This window comes from Elgaria multicarinata, chromosome 10 (genome assembly GCF_023053635.1).
Source record: "Elgaria multicarinata webbii isolate HBS135686 ecotype San Diego chromosome 10, rElgMul1.1.pri, whole genome shotgun sequence".
NCBI classification, from domain to species: Eukaryota; Metazoa; Chordata; class Lepidosauria; order Squamata; family Anguidae; genus Elgaria; species Elgaria multicarinata.
Genome location: NC_086180.1, coordinates 12,025,917 through 12,047,044, shown reverse-complemented (window position 1 = coordinate 12,047,044; position 21,128 = coordinate 12,025,917). Strand labels below are relative to the sequence as shown.

At 44.7% G+C, this 21,128-nt stretch overlaps 1 protein-coding gene across 2 annotated transcripts in view; it reads left to right on the top strand.

The window, feature by feature from the left end:
* Positions 1-21,128, top strand: part of SLC4A4 (solute carrier family 4 member 4) — a 241,183-nt gene that overhangs the window by 201,246 nt on the left and 18,809 nt on the right. For both annotated transcript variants that reach the window (XM_063135204.1, XM_063135203.1), the window contains exons 17-20: positions 125-238; positions 1,575-1,736; positions 8,566-8,744; positions 11,701-11,773. In XM_063135204.1, coding sequence (XP_062991274.1) covers positions 125-238; positions 1,575-1,736; positions 8,566-8,744; positions 11,701-11,773 — 528 coding nt within the window. The remainder of the gene's footprint in view (positions 1-124; positions 239-1,574; positions 1,737-8,565; positions 8,745-11,700; positions 11,774-21,128) is intronic.

Below are 21,128 nucleotides of genomic sequence, written 5' to 3'. Positions count from 1 at the left end.
TCAGGGCACTGGCTTCTATGTGTAGCTCTTTGGGTTTTTTTGTACATGTTTCTAACAGGGGAGTAGCTTAATTAAGTTGCAGCCCAAGCAAAATTACTTGTTCATGGTAGTCTGTCTCTTTCAGGCAAGGAAGTACATAAGTGACTTTGCCATCATCCTCTCCATTCTGATTTTCTGTGGAATTGATGCTCTGGTAGGTGTGGATACACCGAAACTCCTTGTGCCAAGTGAATTCAAGGTATGTCAAAGACCCCCTTCCTCCGCTCTCATCGGAAGACAAGGGACTGCCATATTTTGAGGCACGATTCATCATGTACCTCTGTGATGTGGCTGCTGTTTCCCATTGGTCCAGCCCTCATGACACGGCGGTAACGATTGTGTCTGGTAACCTGATGGAATGGGCAGATCATCTGCATGATCTGACTTCCTCACCTCGTTCCCTCTGGCATGGGATGTATGCGGCTTTTGTGTTTGTTCACCAAACATGTCTTGTTCGAAGCTGGGGGTGCAAGGATGTGTCCACCGAAATTAGTTGCAAATTGTCAAACACATACTCGCGTTTGTCTTGTTCCCAATTTCCAGTTCGTTATGTGCACATTTCCAAATTTGCGCAAATTTCATCCATAAACTGGACCTGCCCCTCTTTAGTCTACGGATAAAATTTGTGCAAATCTCCTATTTGACTGCTGCTCGGTTTGTGCAAGTCTTCCATTCGTGTAGAGTGAGCAGCGATTGTGAGTGGGAATCGGGCACAAGATGAGCAGTGCGGTGATGATCTTTGGAGAATCCTGACAGTCTCAAACATTGCTTGTTTGCCCATCCCTACAACTGGCCAATATTATCATTGGTGGTGGTGGTTGTGGTGGAGCAGACGCATTGAAATGGCAGCCACATTACAGAGCTACATATGAATCAGGCCAAGAGGCTAAAACACATTAGCCAAGTGCTCCTAACTTAGTAGCGAAGTGCTGTGGTTCTTCTTTGCACTGTGGGTTTCTGAGCTTCTCTTCACTCCCTTTGCATGCCCACCCCAAACCTTTTTCTCTAAGGCATCGTAGGGAGAAGACGTGCTTTCTCCCTTATCGTGTCCACTCACTTATGTCTTCTAAAGAGACACTCTTGGTGGTCACACAAGGGTCAGAGATCTCTTTGGAAACCACCAAGAGTAGGGCCTTTACTGTGGGGGCTCCCAGCCTTCCAACTGAGATTGGGCATGCATTTACGTTGGTGGTTGGCGTTTGCTGAAGACTTTTCAGGCGAACATTTTCTGACTGATGAGTAAATTCTAGCCACTGTTTTATTGATCTGTTCATTTTTACTGCAATTTTTTTTTTTGTATGTTGGGGTTTAATTTCCTCTACACACTGCTCTGATATTTCTTCATGTGGAGCAGTTTTAAATTTTTTCAACAAGTAAAGAATTGGCAAGTGGTTCCTATTGGTTGGGTATTCTTTTCCCTGGCTCCTGAAAAGTCTGTGTTTTTTTTCTTTGTGGACTTTGATGTTTCTGTGTTTTTTTAAAGAAGTTTTTGCTGTGTTTTGCTGATGCTCGTTTCCATCTCTTTGCCCACAAAGCCAACAAGCCCACACAGAGGCTGGTTCGTCCCACCTTTCGGAGGGAACCCCTGGTGGGTGTACATGGCAGCTGCCATCCCTGCGCTGCTGGTGACAATCCTCATCTTCATGGACCAGCAGATCACAGCTGTTATTGTCAACCGGAAAGAGCACAAACTCAAGGTTGGTAACTGCTTTCATTAGACCGGAACAGGGATGGGGCAAGCCTTAATGGCAGAATTTAAAGAATCCCACAAAGTCCGTTGTGTAAGTGTTCAGAGGGAAGTCTGAAAATCCATGGGTAATGTGTTTTGATGTGGTCTTTAGGATCAGTCTGTTGCTTAAAGCAATGCACTTAGGGTTACAGCCTAGGCTGACACACTTTTCCTCCTAGGTGCTGTCTAGGGTTGGCCTTGCCGTTAGGCCGTGTTGGTAAGTTCATGCAGCAGATCAAAGAGGTTCTTAGTGGTTAATCCAGACACATCATACAATCAAATGTCATCGTAAACTGCTTTTGAAAAAAAATGGTTCAGATGATGGAGGTGTGTCAAGAGAGTTGCCGGAGTGAACAGTTAGGTGTCTGCTGCATTAGGTACAAAGTAAGTGGTTCACGCCCAAGTTGGAGGCGTCTGTTCACCCTTGGGTGCTTCTAAATTAAGATCATGCTGTGAAGCAGATTTTGGCACATCTGGCATTAAAGGCCAACGTGTTTCATTCATCTGTTCATTTGCAGGATTTATATAGGCTGCCCAATATCAAAGTTCTCGCAAACATGAAATAGCGCAATGCAATGAAGTAGGCATGACGGCAGAAGCCGTGTTCGTATAATAATGTGGTCGACCTGTTCTCATACAGAGGATGGGTATGTTCTGATGTTCATATCAAAAGGGAAGTGCATTGAAGAGAGTTGGATTTTTCCCTGTCTGGCCTCCTTGAGATTGATTACCCAGATGCCGTTTTGCTTTGCTTTGGCTCTGACTGCAGCAGTGAACAAAGCTAGGAGAAAAGTGCCCGTGGCAATGGACAGCAGGGAGAGAAGGAGTCCTAGGGTTCAGCTCCCCTCATCCACACACCCCTCTGGTTTAATTTCAGCCCCCAACCCGCCCCTTGCTTTATACATGAATGGGGCAGACATGTGAATAAACAAATGTGGCTTCCATGGCCACATCTAGTTTGACCCCAAGAAGAAGAGTTAGAAATGTTTTCTAAAGCAATAAGCAGGGCCTTTGTCTTGGCTTTGGGTCAGGAAACACTGCCCAGACAACTGATACGCCTGGTAGGAAATATGTTTTTGGACTCCACCAGTCTTTATTTCTTTTGCAATGAATGTTTTACTCCTTGTTTATCTTATTCCAGCATCTGCATAGTTTTTTAAAAAAAAGTTTAGTGGGGTAGAGGAGCTTATTCAAGCCTCCATGTGGGCTGATTATGGCATGGATAGGGATCTGGTCCCACATCCACCGGAGAAAAAGGTGCACCAGGACCCAAAGGTGGCTGAAAATTGTAGCCAGCTCCATCCCAGGGACAACTCCTGCACCTTCTATAGCCGGAATGCATTGGCAATGTGAACGGCCATCATGCTTCTCATGTCACTATTCCACAATGAAAGGAGAGTTGGTTTCTGCACATTCCGTGTGCCAGATCCGAGGTGTGGCAGCCAGGAGCCCTCCTGAACCATCTCCATGTGTTTTCAGCCCATGAATTGAGCTCACGTGGCCATGCGACAGATGGATCTTTCTGTTCCCTTCACGTATTTGGTGTACACAGTTTGCCAATCTCTTTTGGCCCCCAAAAGGCTGCTGTTGGCCATTTCCCCAGTCCTACCTTGCTACCCAAAGCTATTGAGGCAACTGCTGTTGGCTTCTTTATCCAAAATGAAGCAGACATTTGGATACCAGCTGGGAGTATGTTCATGGTTAATGTCAGCTTTTCTTCAAGTTCTTACAGGAGCAGAACTAAGCTAATCTATTATAATATATTAGTAGTGGCTATAGGGATAGCTCTGTTGGCCAAAGTTGCCACTTTTAGTATTATAGTCATTCTCCATTTTCCTTATGTTTGTGATAATTACTACCCAGTGTCCAATCTTCTATTCTTGGGCAAAGTATTGGAGTGTGTGCTGGTTTCCCCACTCCGGACAGCATTGGTTTTTCCAAACCAGTTTCAGATCCCTTATGGGTATAAAAACAGCCGTGGTCACCCCAGTGAATGACTTCTGCCCGAGAACGGATGGGGAAAGTGCAACCCTATAGATTTTCCTGGACCTCTCAATGGCTTTCCTTGTATGCTACCCTAAAAGGCAGCGTATAAAGCTTTTAAAATAAATAAATCATAAACAAATAGTGCTTCAGAATGCAGAGAGGGACTCAAATGATTGAATGTTCTTCCATCTTAAAACTATTGCTCTATGCAGAAAGAAGGGGTCTAGACCCTGGAGGCTGGTGGCTCTGAGGTCAGTAGGGTGGTGAATCCGCTCTGGGCTTGAGTCAGAACCAGTCCTTTAGAGTTCTTGGATGAGCTAATGCTTTGCACCTTTAGAGTTCTGACTGGTTCTGACTGAGAGCCATGATGGATTCACCACCCCACCGAGATTGGAGCCACCAGCCTCCACTGCATCTAGCCTGGTCTTCTCCTTAACATGGTAGTTGTCTAGGACCAGAGATGTTTTCTTCTTCTTCAAATGGAAGCATTCAGTCATGTGGGCCCCTGCTTGCAGTCTGAAATGTACAACTGAGACAGAAGGTTACCCCTTCAGTGAGAACAGGTCATGGTGTGCTGGGTAATCAGAGTATTTGCTCACCACCAGGTTCTCAGTTCCTCATAGTTTTGCAGTTGAGTGAATCATATATGTAATATTTGCTTTCCAAAAGTGCTGTTTTATCATCTTGGCATCTACGTTGCTTCACAGAGCCAGCTGTTGTGCAATTTGACAACCTCCCCTATCTAAACTGCAGGTGCATGTGAATGTTTGGTGGACAAACTACGCATGTACACGGAAAGCGCCTGGAAGCCAAATATAATGATAGCTGTTTTTGCAGCCCATTGGCTATGCCACATCAGTCACAGCTCAGATCTCACTTTGCGTCAGAGTTCCCTTAGCCTGCTAACCAACCCTGCTGGCATCTCGTATCTGCTGTTGATAGCTGGAAAGAGTAGTCAGGCAAAGGGTGAGGCAGGGCCCTGGCACAGCGATGGGAGTGGCGGAGGGGGCGGGACCGCCCCATAGCTGAAGCTGTCTGGGCGGTTTACAAAAGTTAAAAACAGTGAACATTAAAAACAAATATGCAAAAATGTAAAACTATCAAAGGCATAAAAACAACAATATCCATTTAAAACAACTATTCTGGGATCAGTTAAAAACTCAGCATGTTTACTGCCTTGGAGAAGAAAAAAGTCTTGACCTGGCGCCGAAAAGGTAGCAATGTTGGCGCCAGGTGAGCCTCGTTGGGGAGATCATTCCATAATTGGGGGGCCACCACTGAAAAGGCCCTCTCCCTTGTTGCCATCCTCCGAGCTTCCCTTGGAGTAGGAACTTGGAGGAGGACTTTTAGATGTTGAGCATAGTGACATCCTTGAAGATTTTCCCATGGTGCATTGCCGTTTAGTGTTACAGGGCCAACAGCAGTCAGGGAATGTTGTGGACTGTTGTCTTGGGAAGTCCTTGTCAGTAAAGCTGCTGCCTCTACAGACCCAAGAGAAACAAGAGATCCGTGTTTGTGTGTGTGGAACCCAGGCAATTTTGCATGCAAGTAACAGTATTGTGTGAACAGAGTGCTAGACTAGGTGGACCCTTGGTACACCTAGCATGGCTCGTCTTATGTTCTTATCAGTGACTTCTAGACTTGATGGCTACATATTAACTCCAGTATCAGAGGCACTATGCTTCTCTGTATAGCAGTTTCTGGGGACAAGAATGGGAGCATGCCATTTCTTGCAGAGTGCCATGTTCCTACTTCTAGGCTTCCCACAGGCAGCTGTTTGGTCAACGTGTGACCAAAATTCTGGACTAGATTGGCCTTTGGGCTGATCCAGCATGGCTCTTACGTACCCTTTTCTCGGTTATGGGAAATGCACTTCGTACGTATGTGAGGAAAGGGAATATTCTCCAGTTCTTTCAAGTTGCTTTAACTGCAGTATGCGGAGCTTAACTGAAAAGTGAGGTGAGGACATTTATTTATTTATTTATTTATTGCATTTTTATACTGCCCAATAGCCGAAGCTCCCTGGGCGGTTCACAAATAAGAACATATGTAACATAAGAAGCGCCATGCTGGATCAGATTAACGGTCCATCTAGTCCAGCATTCTGTTCACACGGTGGCCAACCAGCTGCCCACGGGAAACTCATTAGCAGTACATGAGTACAACAGTACTCTCCTACCCATGTTCCCCAGCAACTGGTGTAGATAGGCATCCTGCCTCTGATACTGGAGGTAGCATATAGCCATCAGGACTAATAGCCATTGATAGCTTTGTCCTCCATGAATTTCTCCAATGACAGACTTTGTATTTCTGGGCGCAAAGATTACTGCAGACGCTGACTGCAGCCAGGAAATCAGAAGACGTTTACTTCTTGGGAGGAGAGCAATGACAAATCTTGATAAAATAGTTAAGAGCAGAGACACCACACTGACAACAAAGGTCCGCATAGTTAAAGCAATGGTATTCCCCGTAGTAACCTATGGCTGCGAGAGCTGGACCATAAGGAAAGCTGAGCGACGGAAGATAGACGCTTTTGAACTGTGGTGTTGGAGGAAAATTCTGAGAGTGCCTTGGACTGCACGAAGATCAAACCAGTCCATACTCCAGGAAATAAAGCCAGACTGCTCACTTGAGGGAATGGTGTTAAAGGCAAAACTGAAGTACTTTGGCCACATAATGAGAAGACAGGATACCCTGGAGAAGAGGCTGATGCTAGGGAAAGTGGAAGGCAAAAGGAAGAGGGGCCGACCAAGGGCAAGATAGATGGATGATATTCTGGAGGTGACAGACTTGACCTTGGGAGAGCTAGGGGTGGCAACGGCCGACAGAAAGCTCTGGCGTGGGCTGGTCCATGAAGTCACGAAGAGTCGGAAGCGACTGAACGAATAAACAACAAAAAAGTGGTGATCATCCCCACATCTTATGGAAGTCAATTCCATACTTTAACTATGCACTGTGCAGAGAAGCCCTACCTTTTATTTGTCCTGGATCTCCCGTCAATCAGCTTCGTGGGATGACCCCTTTGGGTTGTCGTATTTTGAGAGAGGGAGAAAAATGTCTCCCTATCCACATCCTCCCCACCATGCATAATTTTGTACACCTCTCTCATGCCTCCCTTTCCCGCCTTTTTTCCTAAGCCAAACAAACCCAGATGTTGTAACCTTCCCTCACAGGGGAGATCCTCCAACCGTTTGATCGTTTTAGTTGCCCTTTTCTGCACGTTTTCCAATTCTACAGTGTCCTGTTTTTAGGTGTGGTGACCAGAACGGCGCACTGTATTTGATGTGTGACCGCAACATAGATTTGTGCAAGGGGCGTATAATCGTGGCAGTTTTATTTCCAGTAAAAATATTTTTTCAAGACATGCCCGTTATTGCTGGGTAGATATTGGCTTGAGGCAGACGATGGCTCTCTTTTGGAGAGCTGTAGGCAGTTTGAAGGATCGATGGCCCTCCCTCCCTCCCTCCCTCTTTCACCTCATGAACAGGTTGTGCGGGTTTGGGTATTGTTTGTGAAACTGCTGGACCAGGAATGGCACTTAGACAAAGGGAATGTGTGTCTACCATGAGAAGCAATGCCTCTCTCTCTTTCAAACTCACTTAAATCTCTCTTTTCAACTATAGCCTTTCTCCAGTTAGTACTGTATCGGGAAGATTACCAAATATACTTGCACCACATTCAGTACGAGAAATATTGCTGCTTTTCTTTGGAACTGTTTTCTTACTTGTTTCTGAAACTCAGTTCTGCCATGAAACATTTACCCTTTCTATTTGCACCGAAACAACACAGTGTTGAGCTGTTGTTTTCCTCCTTAGCATGTGATTTGATCAATTGGGGGCGTAATTTTGATTTTTTAAAAAGGTGCATCAAACGAAGGCGTGTTGTATGTGTATGTGTGTGTTTGAAATGGCACCAAAAGTGTGAACAGAAGTGAGAGCGCCGCTCGCTAACCTATAGGGAATGTTTTTTCGAGGCGGGTGGGGAAAGCAAATCTTGGTGTTAATTGGATTCTTTTAAGGTTTGCAGAAAAGCTGCCTCAGGCTTTCATAAGCTATTTTGAAGACTTTTCTTACTTGCAGAATTTTATCTGTCATCCTGAATTTTATCCTTTGCCTTTGGATGGACCTGAATTGCTCTGCAAATTGAAGGCTGGAGATAAATTCGTGCTTTAGCTGTGCTCCTCACTTAGAGTAGCATTCATTCTACAGCCCAGTTTGCACAATCACAGCGGGGGAAATAAGGGCAAGTGGCTTTATAACCCCTGCTGCAGGAACCACGAGGAGTGCATAATTAATCTCACCAGCACGGCTTGCTGTCTCATGCGAACCCAGTGAGGATGGCTTGTTGTCATGGTTATTTGCAAGCCCCCCCCCCCCGAATGCTAAAACAACCCATGGATTCTGGGTGGCTTGTAAACAAAACACCCTCACCGGGGGCATGCTCCTGGTGGTTCCACACAGACCTTTGGCCCAAGTGGAGTCCACCCAGAGAAGAGCCTTCAATGTGGTGGCCCCCTTTCGATGGAACACTCTGCCTTTGGAGGTCAGGCAGGCACCAACACTGTGTTGGTTCCAGCACCTCCTGAAAACAGCTTTGTTCCAGGAAGCATTGCTTGACTGACAGCCATGGTTTTTATTGGCAATGTGGGGTGGGCTTTTTTTGGAGGGGGGGGGAGTATAATTTTAGTATTGTTAATTCTTATATTCACTGCTCATGAATCTGTTTCACATATGGAGCAGTATACAAATTTTGTAAATAAGTAAAATAATCAAACAAACAAACAGCTTTTCCCCCCCATCTCACCTTTGCAGAAAGGTGCTGGCTACCATTTGGATCTTTTCTTGGTGGCCGTGCTGATGATCATATGCTCCTTCATGGGCCTGCCCTGGTACGTTGCTGCTACTGTGATCTCCATTGCGCACATTGACAGCTTAAAGATGGAGACGGAGACATCAGCACCTGGCGAGCAACCCAAGTTCCTGGGAGTCAGGTATGCCCACAGGGCCAGTCTTGGCACCAGCAGGCAACCCAGGGAGCTGCCTACAGTGGCCCCAGCATCCACGGCCTAAGCCTCCCACAGGCACTGGAAGGAAACCTAGTTCATGCTTTGCATACAGCTATGCGCACGTGTTTTGCACGCAGCGCAAAAGAGCAGGTAGCAACTGATGAGACATACTCTTCTGTGCCCAAGACCCTAGACAGCCGCTACCAGTGCTTAGAGATTTCTGTGACCTGGTTGTATTGTTAAAATGTGTCCCCGCTTCTTCCACACCAGAACCTACAGCTTATGAAGCTGAAGGAAATGAATCATAGAATCATAGAATAGGGGAGTTGGAAGGGGCCTACAAGGCCATCGAGTCCAACCCCCTGCTCAATGCAGGAATCCACCCTAAAGCATCCCTGACAGATGGTTGTCCAGCTGCCTCTTGAATGCCTCTAGTGTGGGAGAGCCCACAACCTCCCTAGGTAACTGGTTCCCTTGTCGTACTGCTCTAACAGCCAGGAAGTTTTTCCTGATGTCCAGCTGGAATCTGGCTTCCTTTAACTTGAGCCCATTATTCTGTGTCCTGCACTCTGGGAGGATTGAGAAGAGATCCCGGCCCTGGGAGGATCGAGAAGAGATGAAGGGCTCAACTACACCAAGCAGTATATTCCACTATGAAAGGAAAAGGAAAGGAACCTCTCGTGCAAGCACTTGAGTCATTGCTGACTCCTAGAGGGACGCCTGCTTTTGCTGACGTTTTCTTGGCAGACTTTGTAGAGGGGTGGTTTGCCATTGCCTTCCCCAGTCACAGTTACCTTTCCCCCAGCTAGCTGGGTACTCATTTTACCGACCTCAGAAGGATAGAAGGCCTGAGCTGTCTGTCTGAGAACCAGCTTCCACTGGGATCGAACTCAGGCTGTGGGGAGAGTTTCGGCTGCAGAAACTGCCGCTTACCACTCTGCTTCACATGAGAAGTCTTTTATATACCACTATGAAAATGGTATATAAAAGGCAGGAGCCACACTACTGCTTTATAGTGGTATTGAAGTGCACTGACAACTGTTGGGACCCATTGACACATACCATATACCTCTTTCATACCGCTTTCACAGTGCTATATCCTGCTTAGTGTAGATGTGACAATGGGCCCCACCAGTTGTCAGTGCACTTCAATACTGCTATAAGGCTGTAGTGTGGCTCCTGCCTTTTATATACTGCTTTCATACCACTTTCGTAGTGGAATATCCTTCTTGGTGTAGATGAGCCCGAAGTCAGATGATGTTGAAAAAATACAAATCGTTCTATTCTTTCAAATAGCACAGCACATTTCGGCCCTTTATCAAATAAATGAGCTGCCTCCCGGGGTCTGTTGTTTTTTTAAAAAAATGCCTGCAGAGATGCCTGAAAGGTTTGTTTCTAGTTGTAGGATTCAGTTTGGAAAGGGCTGAGATATAGGGCTGAAATGCGTTGGGCTACTTTGAAGAATAAAATGATTTATATTTTTTCAACATCGTCAAACTGCGTTTCTTCATTCCCTTGGGCTATTTTGGATATTCTCCAGTTTTGTTTGAACCAAGCTGAAGGGACAGCTTGGGCTGTTGAAGGAGTGGCGGCTGGCCTGATAAAATGTAGGTTCTAGTGTGGAAGTAGGGGGCACATTTTAACATTACGACCCAAGTCAAGGAAATGTCTAAGGCTGAGTCTGTATGGCAACCCCAAAATGAGAGCTTGTTCATGCAGCCATATCTGGGCCAAGGACCTGGTTTGAAGGCACACAAGGCAGAAACCTTGCTAAAGCTAACCATGTGTGGGACCTTTTCATAGTGAGATCCTAAAGAAGGCCCTAGGAAAAAGCAAGTTCTGAGGAGAAACTAGAAAGAGCTGAAAAGTGTATTCTCACATAGCCTGGGTTCAGACAACACGATAACTAATGGTGGTTGAAATAGTCGACGGTTGATTATTTAACCCAACATGGGTTATCGTGTTGTGTGGAGGGAGTTTTATAACCAACAGTTAGTTATTTGGCCGAAATAACCAACACTGTGCAGAGTTGGCTATTTGAACCACCATTGGTTGTTGTGTTATGTGGAAGGCAGCGTTGGTTATTTCCTCAGCCACAGAGTCGCAAGGCAAGAGCAGTCAAAGAGGCAGCTACTGCTCTAGTCCAGCTGACAGGATAGATTTTCGTCAGCAACGGCTGATGGGATACTAGCAGGAGGACTGAGGGGGGGAGAGAGGGCGTGAACTAATATTCAACTCAACGCTGTTCCTTATCCACATCACAGTTGAATATTATCATGTTGTGTGGGGAGTACCCCCTAGATCAGCCTTCCTCAACCTGGGGCACTCCAGATGTGTTGGACTACAACTCCCAGAATGCCCCAGCCAGGCTGGGGCATTCTGGGAGATGCAGTCCAACGCATCTGGAGCGCCCCGGTTGAGGAAGGCTGCCCTAGATAAACAACTTTCAAGTTTATTATTACTCTACCGTTGACTATCGTGTTGTCTGAACGCAGCGATATTCTATGGATGCTTTGCTAAATCTTTTGGCTTCTACAGGCCGACAAATTTTATTTATTTATTTATTTATTTATTTATTTAAAACATTTATATCCCGCCCTATATCAATAAGATCTCAGGGCGGCGTACAGATAAAAGCATACATGGCACTATTTATTTCACACTGTCTTTTTAACTACCTGTATGACAATCACTTTGGGTAGCTTTGAGATGGACATTAGCAGGTCACGCACAGGTTCATTTAAAAAATTCCTCAAGATGACGGACATAAAGGGCTATTCACACAACTTACTTTACATGGTGAAGCGGACATGAGCGTCCTTTTTCAATAATGTTAACGTTTGGGTTGCAAATGCTTTGAGAGTGCAACTCAATATCTTCCATATCACAGAAAATGCCTTCAATTAGGAACTGGTCTAGTAATCACTGGGTTTGTTTTCAGGGAGCAGAGAGTGACTGGAGTGATTGTGTTCATCCTGACAGGCATCTCAGTCTTCATGGCTCCTATCTTGAAGGTAAATATTATTTTATCCCTTTTTTGCTTCTACCTCATCTGTTACATAATCCTGAAAATATACTTAAGTCACTAGGTCTGCAGTAAAAAGGCAGATGCTTTTTTAAAAAAAAACATATTAAAATGATTGTAATAAAACCATTACAGAACAGGACTTTCAAAACTATATTGTGGTGAATTTAAAAGCTGGGATAATGTTAAGAAATGACTTAAAGGAATCATACGAAGGAGAGGAAAGACATGTTAGAAGAAATGCTTTTTGGTCTCGTTATGCACAAGTTGTCTTAATATTTGCAGAGAATTCATCTCCCTAAATGTTAGGCTGGTTGAAATACTTCTATGCTTCTCGATATTACTGTTTGACATTTAGATTTTAAGTTGTTCTTAATTATATTGTATATGTGCTGTTTTTATTGTGCTGTTTTAGGTGATTTTATGTACACTGTCCCGCAGTCCTTTTGGGGATAAAATCACAATTACTAATCATAAGTAAACTCATATACTCAAGGTGGAAGTGTGTGTCACCCATTTATCTAACACTGTAAAGTGTAGTTCTGCTGCCAAAAACAGCAGTGATGTGTTGATTCTCTCAGCCCCCATGTAAACTAGAACTTCTACCTCATCCTCATGACATCATGCTGTGTATTACCCCACCCATGTTCCACATCAGCTGAGAAACACTTATAATGGCAATGAGAACATGAGGCAAATTATGCTACACATTACAGAGGGGACGAGGTTAACTTAGGGCAGGCTACTGGTTTAAGTGGCAGTCCTGTGCCTGCTAATAATGCGATGTTCTGTCTTTTTCTGTTTAACTGCAGGCTGTCCCTGACATAGAATTCCCTTCTTTACGTGTACAGAAATTGCATGCTGCAAATCTTGACTTAAAAATACTGTATTTTCTGGCGTATAAGACTACTTTTTAACCCAGGAAAATCTTCTCAAAAGTTGGGGGTCGTCTTATACGCCCAGTATAAGATGACTTTTTAACCCAGGAAGATCTTCTCAAAAGTTGGGGGTCGTCTTATATGCCCAGTCGTCTTATACGCCGGAAAATACGGTATCTTGTTTGCTTTCCCTTTTTTTATGGGCAGAACATGGGATTCATATTCTGAAAGCTCCTCGAGGACCTCAAACTTTAACATTCACACTATTGCAGATAATTCTGTGCTCATTTTGAAGTATATAGAATTATGTCATTGTTTCAGCCCTTTCTTAGGATGAGAAAGCAAGAAGTAGTGCTTAAATACCCCCATTTCTACAAGATCTGCCCAACTTCCAAAGTCAAAATTAATTGAAATGCTGATTTGCTCCACTGGCCTAGGATTTTATAACAGACACGTTTCGATGGAGCAAAATCCTGGGAGTTTCTCAGATTGCGAAAGATGTCCAAATGCCATGCCCGTAATCTAATATGGCAAGATTTGAAGGCTGCTGCATGCTAAGAAAGGCTGTTTTTCAGTGGTGTTGCTTATGTTTTTGGCGCGGATGGTCAAAGGATCAAGCCCTAGCATCTCCAGTGAAATGATTCATGTAGCAGGTGTTGCGAAAGACCTGTGCCTGAGAACCTGGAGAATCACCACCAGTCAAAATAGTCTTCAGCCTTTTCAGAACTGGCAGCCCCTTTTAGCCCAAAACATGCATTTGGTGGCCCATGTCAAGATGATGATGATGATGATGATTTAAAAAACAAAACATGTATGTGTGTGTTGGAGGTGGCACTGGTGTGACCCATCTCAGGTCAGGCTGCAACCCTTTAGTTGGAGATGAATGTCTAGCACCACTAATGGAGGCTGGTGGCTCTGATGTCAGTGGGGTGGTGAATCCGCTCCGGGTTTCAGTCAAAACTTTGAAGAAGCTACCCAAGGTGTGGAGTTCTGAGTGGTTCTGACTACAAGCTGGACTGGATTCTCTGCCCCAGTGTCATCGGAGTCTCCAACCTCTATCGCACAGCCTTCTCCTGTCTCCCTCCAAATGTGTCGGACTGCAATGCCTATCACTCCCATGCCAACATGGCCAACAGCTGGTCTAGCAGCACCGATGGCCTGTTGCAATATAAAACAGCCTGTGAAGTGTTTGCTGTGCTCAGGCTTGTACAGAAATCGTGCCTTGAGTACAAAGAGCGGCAGAAAAGGCAGCCTTGTGTCCGTCGAAAGAAACGTAGCACCTTAAATGTTGTCTTTCCTGCTTGACAAAGAAGTCAAGGGTGAAAGAGTGCAGCCTGGATCCTCTTCAGTTCTTTGTTAATTTAAAAACACACATACACTCATTCTTACTTCCTCAATGACCTTCCAGTTCCTTGGTTATTTATTAATGGTTAAGTTACAGATGCACACAGATACCGAAGGGTGTGTGTATCTCATAAGTAAGTCCCAGAGCTTAAAACATAACCAGGAAATCTGACAATGGACCAGTTGATGAGGAATGTGCTTCTTATTTTGGGGGGTGGGGTGGGGAGAAATGCATGTGTGTGTATTTAGCAAGCCATGTATGTGGTACAGATCAGTGGGTGCAAGGTGGGTGAACATCCAAGGGCTGCCCAAAAAGGAAGAGGAGGTCTCAGGCTGCCTCTCGTTTATGTGGCCTTCTTCAGGGGGTGTTTGTAATGTCTGCAGAAAGTATGAAAACAAATTGTCTTGTGATGGTGACAAAAGATTCATATATTTTTACCCAGACTTTGTTCCCCCAAATTGATTTCTAAAAACTGTATAATGAGAACACTTTTACAGAAAGACTAGAGATGTAAAATGTCTGGAAATAATGAAGCCATGGGGGCAATTTTTTTCAATCCTTTGTAAGACCCCCAGCATAGTTAGTCCTTTCATTCCTTATTAAAATTATTGATCTAAAGCAGCCTTCCTCAACCTGGGGTGCTCCAGATGTGTTGGACTACAACTCCCAGAATGCCCCAGCCAGCTCGGCTGGCTGGGGCATTCTGGGAGGTGCAGTCCAACACATCTGGAGCGCCCCAGGTTGAGGAAGGCTGATCTAAAGTATATTTTACTGATAGATATTTATGCTCAGTTTCCCAACATGTAATTAGAATCACCATAGTGCAGTGGTTCCCAAACCTTTTCAGGTAACCGCCCACTTGATTTCACAAACTCATGCCCAGTGCCCCCCTACCCTACCCTATAAAAATCATTATTCAGAATAGCAGTTTTCAACGACCCACTAAGGAAGATAATAACAATAAAATTCAAAACAATAACAATTGAATATTTATTTAAAATCCAATGACATTTTTTTAGTTTATTCAATTAATCATAATTGATGAACTTGATCCAGTGATATCATCTTTTCAAAGTCTGATAGTCATTTAGCAAGAATATTAGATGTCACATTTAGTAACTAGGGTAGATAGAGCACCTCAGTATTCTGTAAATTCTTAATGTGATGGAGTGATACCAGTTTCCCAATGTCTAGTTTAAAGTCACTTAACATGAGTCGTAAATCACCACGTTTAGTAATCTAGAGTCGATTTCTTTGCTTGGAGAGAAGTAGGCAGACCACGCTAAAACCACATTCCACCAAATATGATGTTGGAAATGCAACCAGGAGCTTCTGAACCACTCTCCAAAGCGATCAGAAATTTCCTTCTGTAACCAAAACTCCTGGTACGGAAAAGACCACCTCGAGCGTCTCCCTGCCGCCCCCTTGCCTCTTAACGCCCCCTATGCAATCCCACCTCCCCCAAGGGGGCAGTACCGCCCACTTTGGGAACCACTGCCATAGTGCATCCTATTTATTTATTTATTTATTTATTTATTACATTTTTATACCGCCCAATAGGCAAAGCTCTCTGGGTGGTTCACAAAAATTAAAACCACAGTAAAACACCCAACAGGTTAAAACACAATTACGAAATACAGTATAAAAAGCGCAACCAGGATAAAACCACGCAGCAAAGTTGATATAAGATTAAAATACAGAGTTAAAACAGTAAAATTTAAATTTAAGTTAAAATTAAGTATTAAAATACTGAGTGAATAAAAAGGTCTTCAGCTGGCGACAAAAGCAGTACAGTGTAGGCGCCAGGCGGACCTCTCTGGGGAGCTCGTTCCACAACTGGGGTGCCACAGCGGAGAAAGCCCTCCTCCTAGGACAGCTGCTTCTAGGCAGAGAAAAAGACGTTCAAAGATCCAGTCATGGGCCTCCCATGTCACATGTAGCTTGGCCACAAGATAGGATTGCTAAGAGAAAGCAGAATGCATCTGGAGAGGTAAAGGGAAACAGCTAATGGCATGCTTCCTTGGAAAGAAAGAGATAATAAGTATGCTTTCGGGTGGATTCCTGCATTGAGCAAGGGGTTGGACTCAATGGCCTTATAGGCCCCTTCCAACTCTACTATTCTATGATACTTCTATAAAGCATGGACGTTCCCCTTCCTTTCATGGCTGTGTTTTAATACAACCACATCCATTTTTTGTTTCAGACCTGATTTCCTCCATTGGGTCATTTGTGTGTGCGACCTTTCGTTGCAGCATATTTTGCTCCTTCTTTTCCCTGCAGTGCACTATTTATTATCGTTTTTAAGCAGGACTTGCTCTGTTCCACGCACTTCTCTGTAGGATGTTTTGTGGGGGGGACGGACTTTTTCAAGCTGCAGAGCTGGGTAGGATTGTGTGACCCAAATTGACCCCAGTGGGAGTCACGTCGGCAGGATTTCTACGCCTTCAGCAAAACTCCATGGCAAGTTCCATGGCTGTAAGGACGTCTCACAAAAAAAAAAAAAAAAAATCAAAACCCATTCTGCACCTTGCAGTGCCAGCATTAAATAAAATGCTAACTGTGCCAAGCCCACAAAATCTGTCAGCCAAAAAAGCAACTCCATCAAAGTGTTTGGCTTTTCGATGACTCTTTCTCCTTCTCCTTGGCGTTGGCAGAACTGTCTACTTTAATATCTTCATTCATGATAAGATAAAGGTAAGCAGCAGTTTCAGATTTTTTTTTTTAGAAAAATGCATTCTCCCCCTTCTCCTGTTTGATTCCTCAAAGTCTTCCCACTAGCAGGCTCTGTTATTTGGCTAGGACAAAACCTTCCAGTGCGGAGACAGTGTGCCTCTTCTCTTAGGAACATAGGGACCTTGTCTTATGCTTTGTCAAAGCCTTGGTCCATCTTGCTCAGGGCCAGTGTGGTGTAGTGGTTAGAGCGTTGGACTGGGTCTCAGGAGACCCAGGTTCTAGTCCCCGCTCGGCCATGAAGCTCACTGGTTGAGTTTGAGCCAATCACTGACTCTCAGCCTAACCTACCTCACAGGGTTCTTGTGAGGATAAAATGGAGAGGAGGGGGAGACCCATGTAAGTTGCCTTGAGCTCCTTGGAGGAAAGGCAGGATATAAATGTAACAAATCAAACCAATATAGTTATCAAACAGGAAAAAACCAACAATATTGTCGACAGTGTCTGGCAGCAGCTTTCCAGGGCCTAATCTACACCAAGCAGGATATTGCACAATGAAAATGGTTTGAAAGCGGTATATAAGAGGCAGGCGCCACACTATTCTTTATAGTGGTATTGAAGTGCCCTGACAACTGTTGGGGCCCATTGACATATACCGCTTTTATTCCACTATATCCTGCTTGGTGTGGCCCCTGGCTTCTATATACCACTTTCATACCGCTTTCATGGTGCAATATCCTGCTTAGTGTAGATGAGGCTCAAGTTTCCTGACAGGGGTTCTTTGTAGCCCCACCTGCAGATGCCGGGGCTTGAACCTGGGATAGAATCATAGAATAGCAGAGTTGGAAGGGGCCTCCAAGGCCATCGAGTCCAACCCCCTGCTCAATGCAGGAATCCACCCTAAAGCATCCCTGACAGAAGGTTGTCCAGCTGCCTCTTGAAGGCCTCTAGTGTGGGAGAGCCCACAATCTCACCAGGCAACTGATTCCATTGTCGTACTGCTCTAACAGTCAGGAAGTTTTTCCTGATGTCCAGCTGGAAAAACTTCCTGACTGTTAGAGCAGTAAGACAATGGAATCAGTTGCCTGGTGAGGTTGTGGCCTCTCCCACACTAAAGGCCTAGTGAACACCAGGAACATAGGAAGCTGCCTTCAGTCCATCTAGCCCAGTGTCGTCGACACTGACTGGCAGCAGCAGCTCTCCAGGGTTTCAGACAGGATTCCCTCCCCCTCACGCTACCTGGAGAAGACAGGGATCGAACCTTGGACCTTCTGCATGCCATACATGTGCTCTGTTTCTGAACTACAGCACTTCCCCTTGCTTGGCTATGTTAGGAGGGCAAGGTGTGAAGACCATTTCTCCCCCAGTGCATGACTTTCTACTTCTAGATGATGATGGTGATGATGACTGGAGGTAGAACGTTTAGATCAAAGTAACCCCTTGGCCAGGTTTTTGTGACAAGGACTGCCTAGCAAGATGGATTCTATCCACAGATGACTGTCTTTCCATTTCCCCCTTTAAAGAGTTCTGAATCTGATTTATGTGGTACTGTGAGTGCACGCGTGTTTCACCAGGGTTTGCTGGGATAAAAAAGGTAAACATGTGAGGGGGAGCAGTGTATCTCCAGACACATGGCTGAAAGCCCACTTTGAAATTCTCACCTTGCCACCATGCTTTGCATGTTTACCTGGGCAAACCGTGGTTTCTTCACCAAGCAGCATAAAGTGTCCTGAAATGGGAGACGTTGCATCAGTGGGGTTAATGGCACCGGGTAAGGAATATTATCCAATTGGTCAACAGGTGGAACCATGCAGGAATCGGGAGATTAGGGCCATTTTCCCAAGAGGTTAAGGGAGTTTTTTCTTTATCCCTGGCACTTCTGAATGCTGCTGCTGTGTATGCAACAGGAGAAACAGACATTTTAGCTTCAAAAACATTCCCTTGATAATCATCAATCTTTGATGATGATGATCAATATTCATATGCTGCTTCTCATTTGAACGAACTCCAAAGCAGCTTACAAAAGGATTTAAACTTAAACACACACACACACACACACATGTATCACGAGGTTTGTTCAAAGATTGCTCATGGTTGCGGGGCAGGGGAAACCATGGTTGCAGGGCAGGGAAAGATATGATAATTCAATAAACACCTGAAAACATGCCAGCATTGAGAGGGGGCGGTCATTCCACAGGGTGAGTGTCACTGCAGAGAAGGCCCTTCTCTGTGTAGCACAGGGGTTGAAATTCTATGGACTTCCAGAGGTGGTTGTTGTTGTTGTACAGATCCCATCATTCTTGACCATTGGCCATGCTGGCTGGGGCTGATGGGAGGTGGAGTCCAACAACATCTGGAAGGCCGCAATTTCCCTGGTGGTGTTCCTAGTTAAGATGAACTGTCAAACGCCTGCTTATAATTTCCTGTGTAGGGATAGTGCCTTAAAATGCTCCTCGGTATTCTTCATAATAACCTAAGAAAAGGCCTTCAGAATCATATCCATTTATTTATCATTTATTTATTTATTACATTTCTATACCGCCCAATAGCCGGAGCTCCATGGTCCCTCCAGTTCAGTGTCCTGTGATGGGTGATCTCTCCTGCTCTGGAAAATGGTGCAGGAATTATTTCTTAAGAGCATAGAAAGGACGCTTGTGTAGTGTGTGCCAAGATGAATGTAACATTGGAGTCGTGGGCAATTCAAATGGTGATTTAAAAATCTCTTTTTTAAAAAGAAAAGAAAAGAAAAATGCCCTCAGGACATCTTAATAAAAATACCAAGCGGAAAGAATTTTTTGCTTCTGCACGTAGCGAGAAATCTACCTGCAGGATGAGGGTGGGGAAAAACCCGCAGAGGTAAAATCAGAGCTTGGATCATGCCCTGCCAGACAAGAATTGCCGAAGGTGAGGAGCTTCCAAAGTGCTTTGGCGGTAATAAGGAAGCAGGTCAGAGTTTAGGCATAATTGACAGGTTGCTCCCCAGCGAGGTACATTTCCCTCAAATCTGGCTAGCGTGTGTGATCTTGGTCTCAAGTTGCACCGCCTTGCTCAGATCAACGGCCGTATGAAATATATCCATACTGTCAGGACAAACCGATGAGAAGCTCTTTTTGCAAATCTTTCCTTCTACACGGTTTCTTGCCGTTTCGCCACTTTGAGGAGAGGCTTGCCTCCCTGACATGCTAGTCTTCCACATACAGGGAGTTCTTGCCTGGCTGGAGGGAAGGGGGCATTCCAACCTGCATTCTGAAGCAGGGGTGTTTGCATCATGTTTTGTTTTACTGCACACATTAAAAAGTCATTGGCTTTATTTTAGCTCAGCCTCCCCCCCACCCTCAAATGTGTTGATCTTCAACTCCCATCATCCCCGGGGCATGATGTCCACCACAGTGGGGGTGGGGTAGGGGAAACAGCTTGGAGAAGGCTGAGCTAGCTATTCAGCCAGTCATGTTCACTTCATGTTTTACTGTTCTGTCGATTTTATCAAGGAGCTAGGAATGATCTTCTGAACCCCATTTTACAATCTTTTCCTGGGCAGGATCTACACTACTGATTTAAAGTGCTTTAAAGCGCTTTATAACAGTTTTGACAACTGTTGGGGCCCAGGACAAACTGCACATACAGTTTTCAAAATGTTTTCAAAGTGCTTTAAAGCGCTTTAAAGCAGTAGTGTAGATCCCCCTCTGGTCACCCAACTGAATTCTTAATGTCCCTATTACTTCAGAGCTCAGACAAGTCAATCACTGAGCAAGTGGCTGAGTTTTTGAACTTGGCCATTTCTATTAGATCCTCTATGATTACTTGTCCTTTTAATAGTTAAATGTATGCTTAGTCTTTTTGTATGTAACTTTTGCTGGGATGGTCTATTGACTGCAATAAAATTGTTGTTATGTTGTTGTTGACTACAATCTTTGCTCGGCACACCTTAGTCACGAACTGTTGTCTGCTGCTGCAGGCCAGAGAAGGGGTATAGAGTTTCCGAAGAGATTATTCACGTAATAGAGAACAGACTTAAAGTTGTTGCTGTGTTATATTGGTTGCTTGTTCAGCAGAACACCAAACATCTTTAAAGAATTGAACCCATACGTGTGGAAAAGTTCTACATGGTCTAGGGAAAGAAGTTGTTGGGCCTGAGTTCAGAAAGGCCATTGAGTAAAGTACTGTCATGGACCCAGGGGGATGTGATAGAGGATGTCCCAATTTTCCCCAGATGGGGAAATCCTGGGGGTACCGCTTCTATAATGGACATCCAGCAGGCAAAGAATGTTGCGCCTGAGTACATAAGGGAATAGCCGCCCAGGGAACCCCACTTTTCTGATCAGATTTAATAAATGTGGCCTGGTTTTCAATCCATACAGTTGTATCATTTCTTTATTGTCTCATCTCCTTCATTCGTAAAGGCCATGAGTAAGTACCGTCTGCCATTTAGTGGCTACTGCTTGTAACTACAC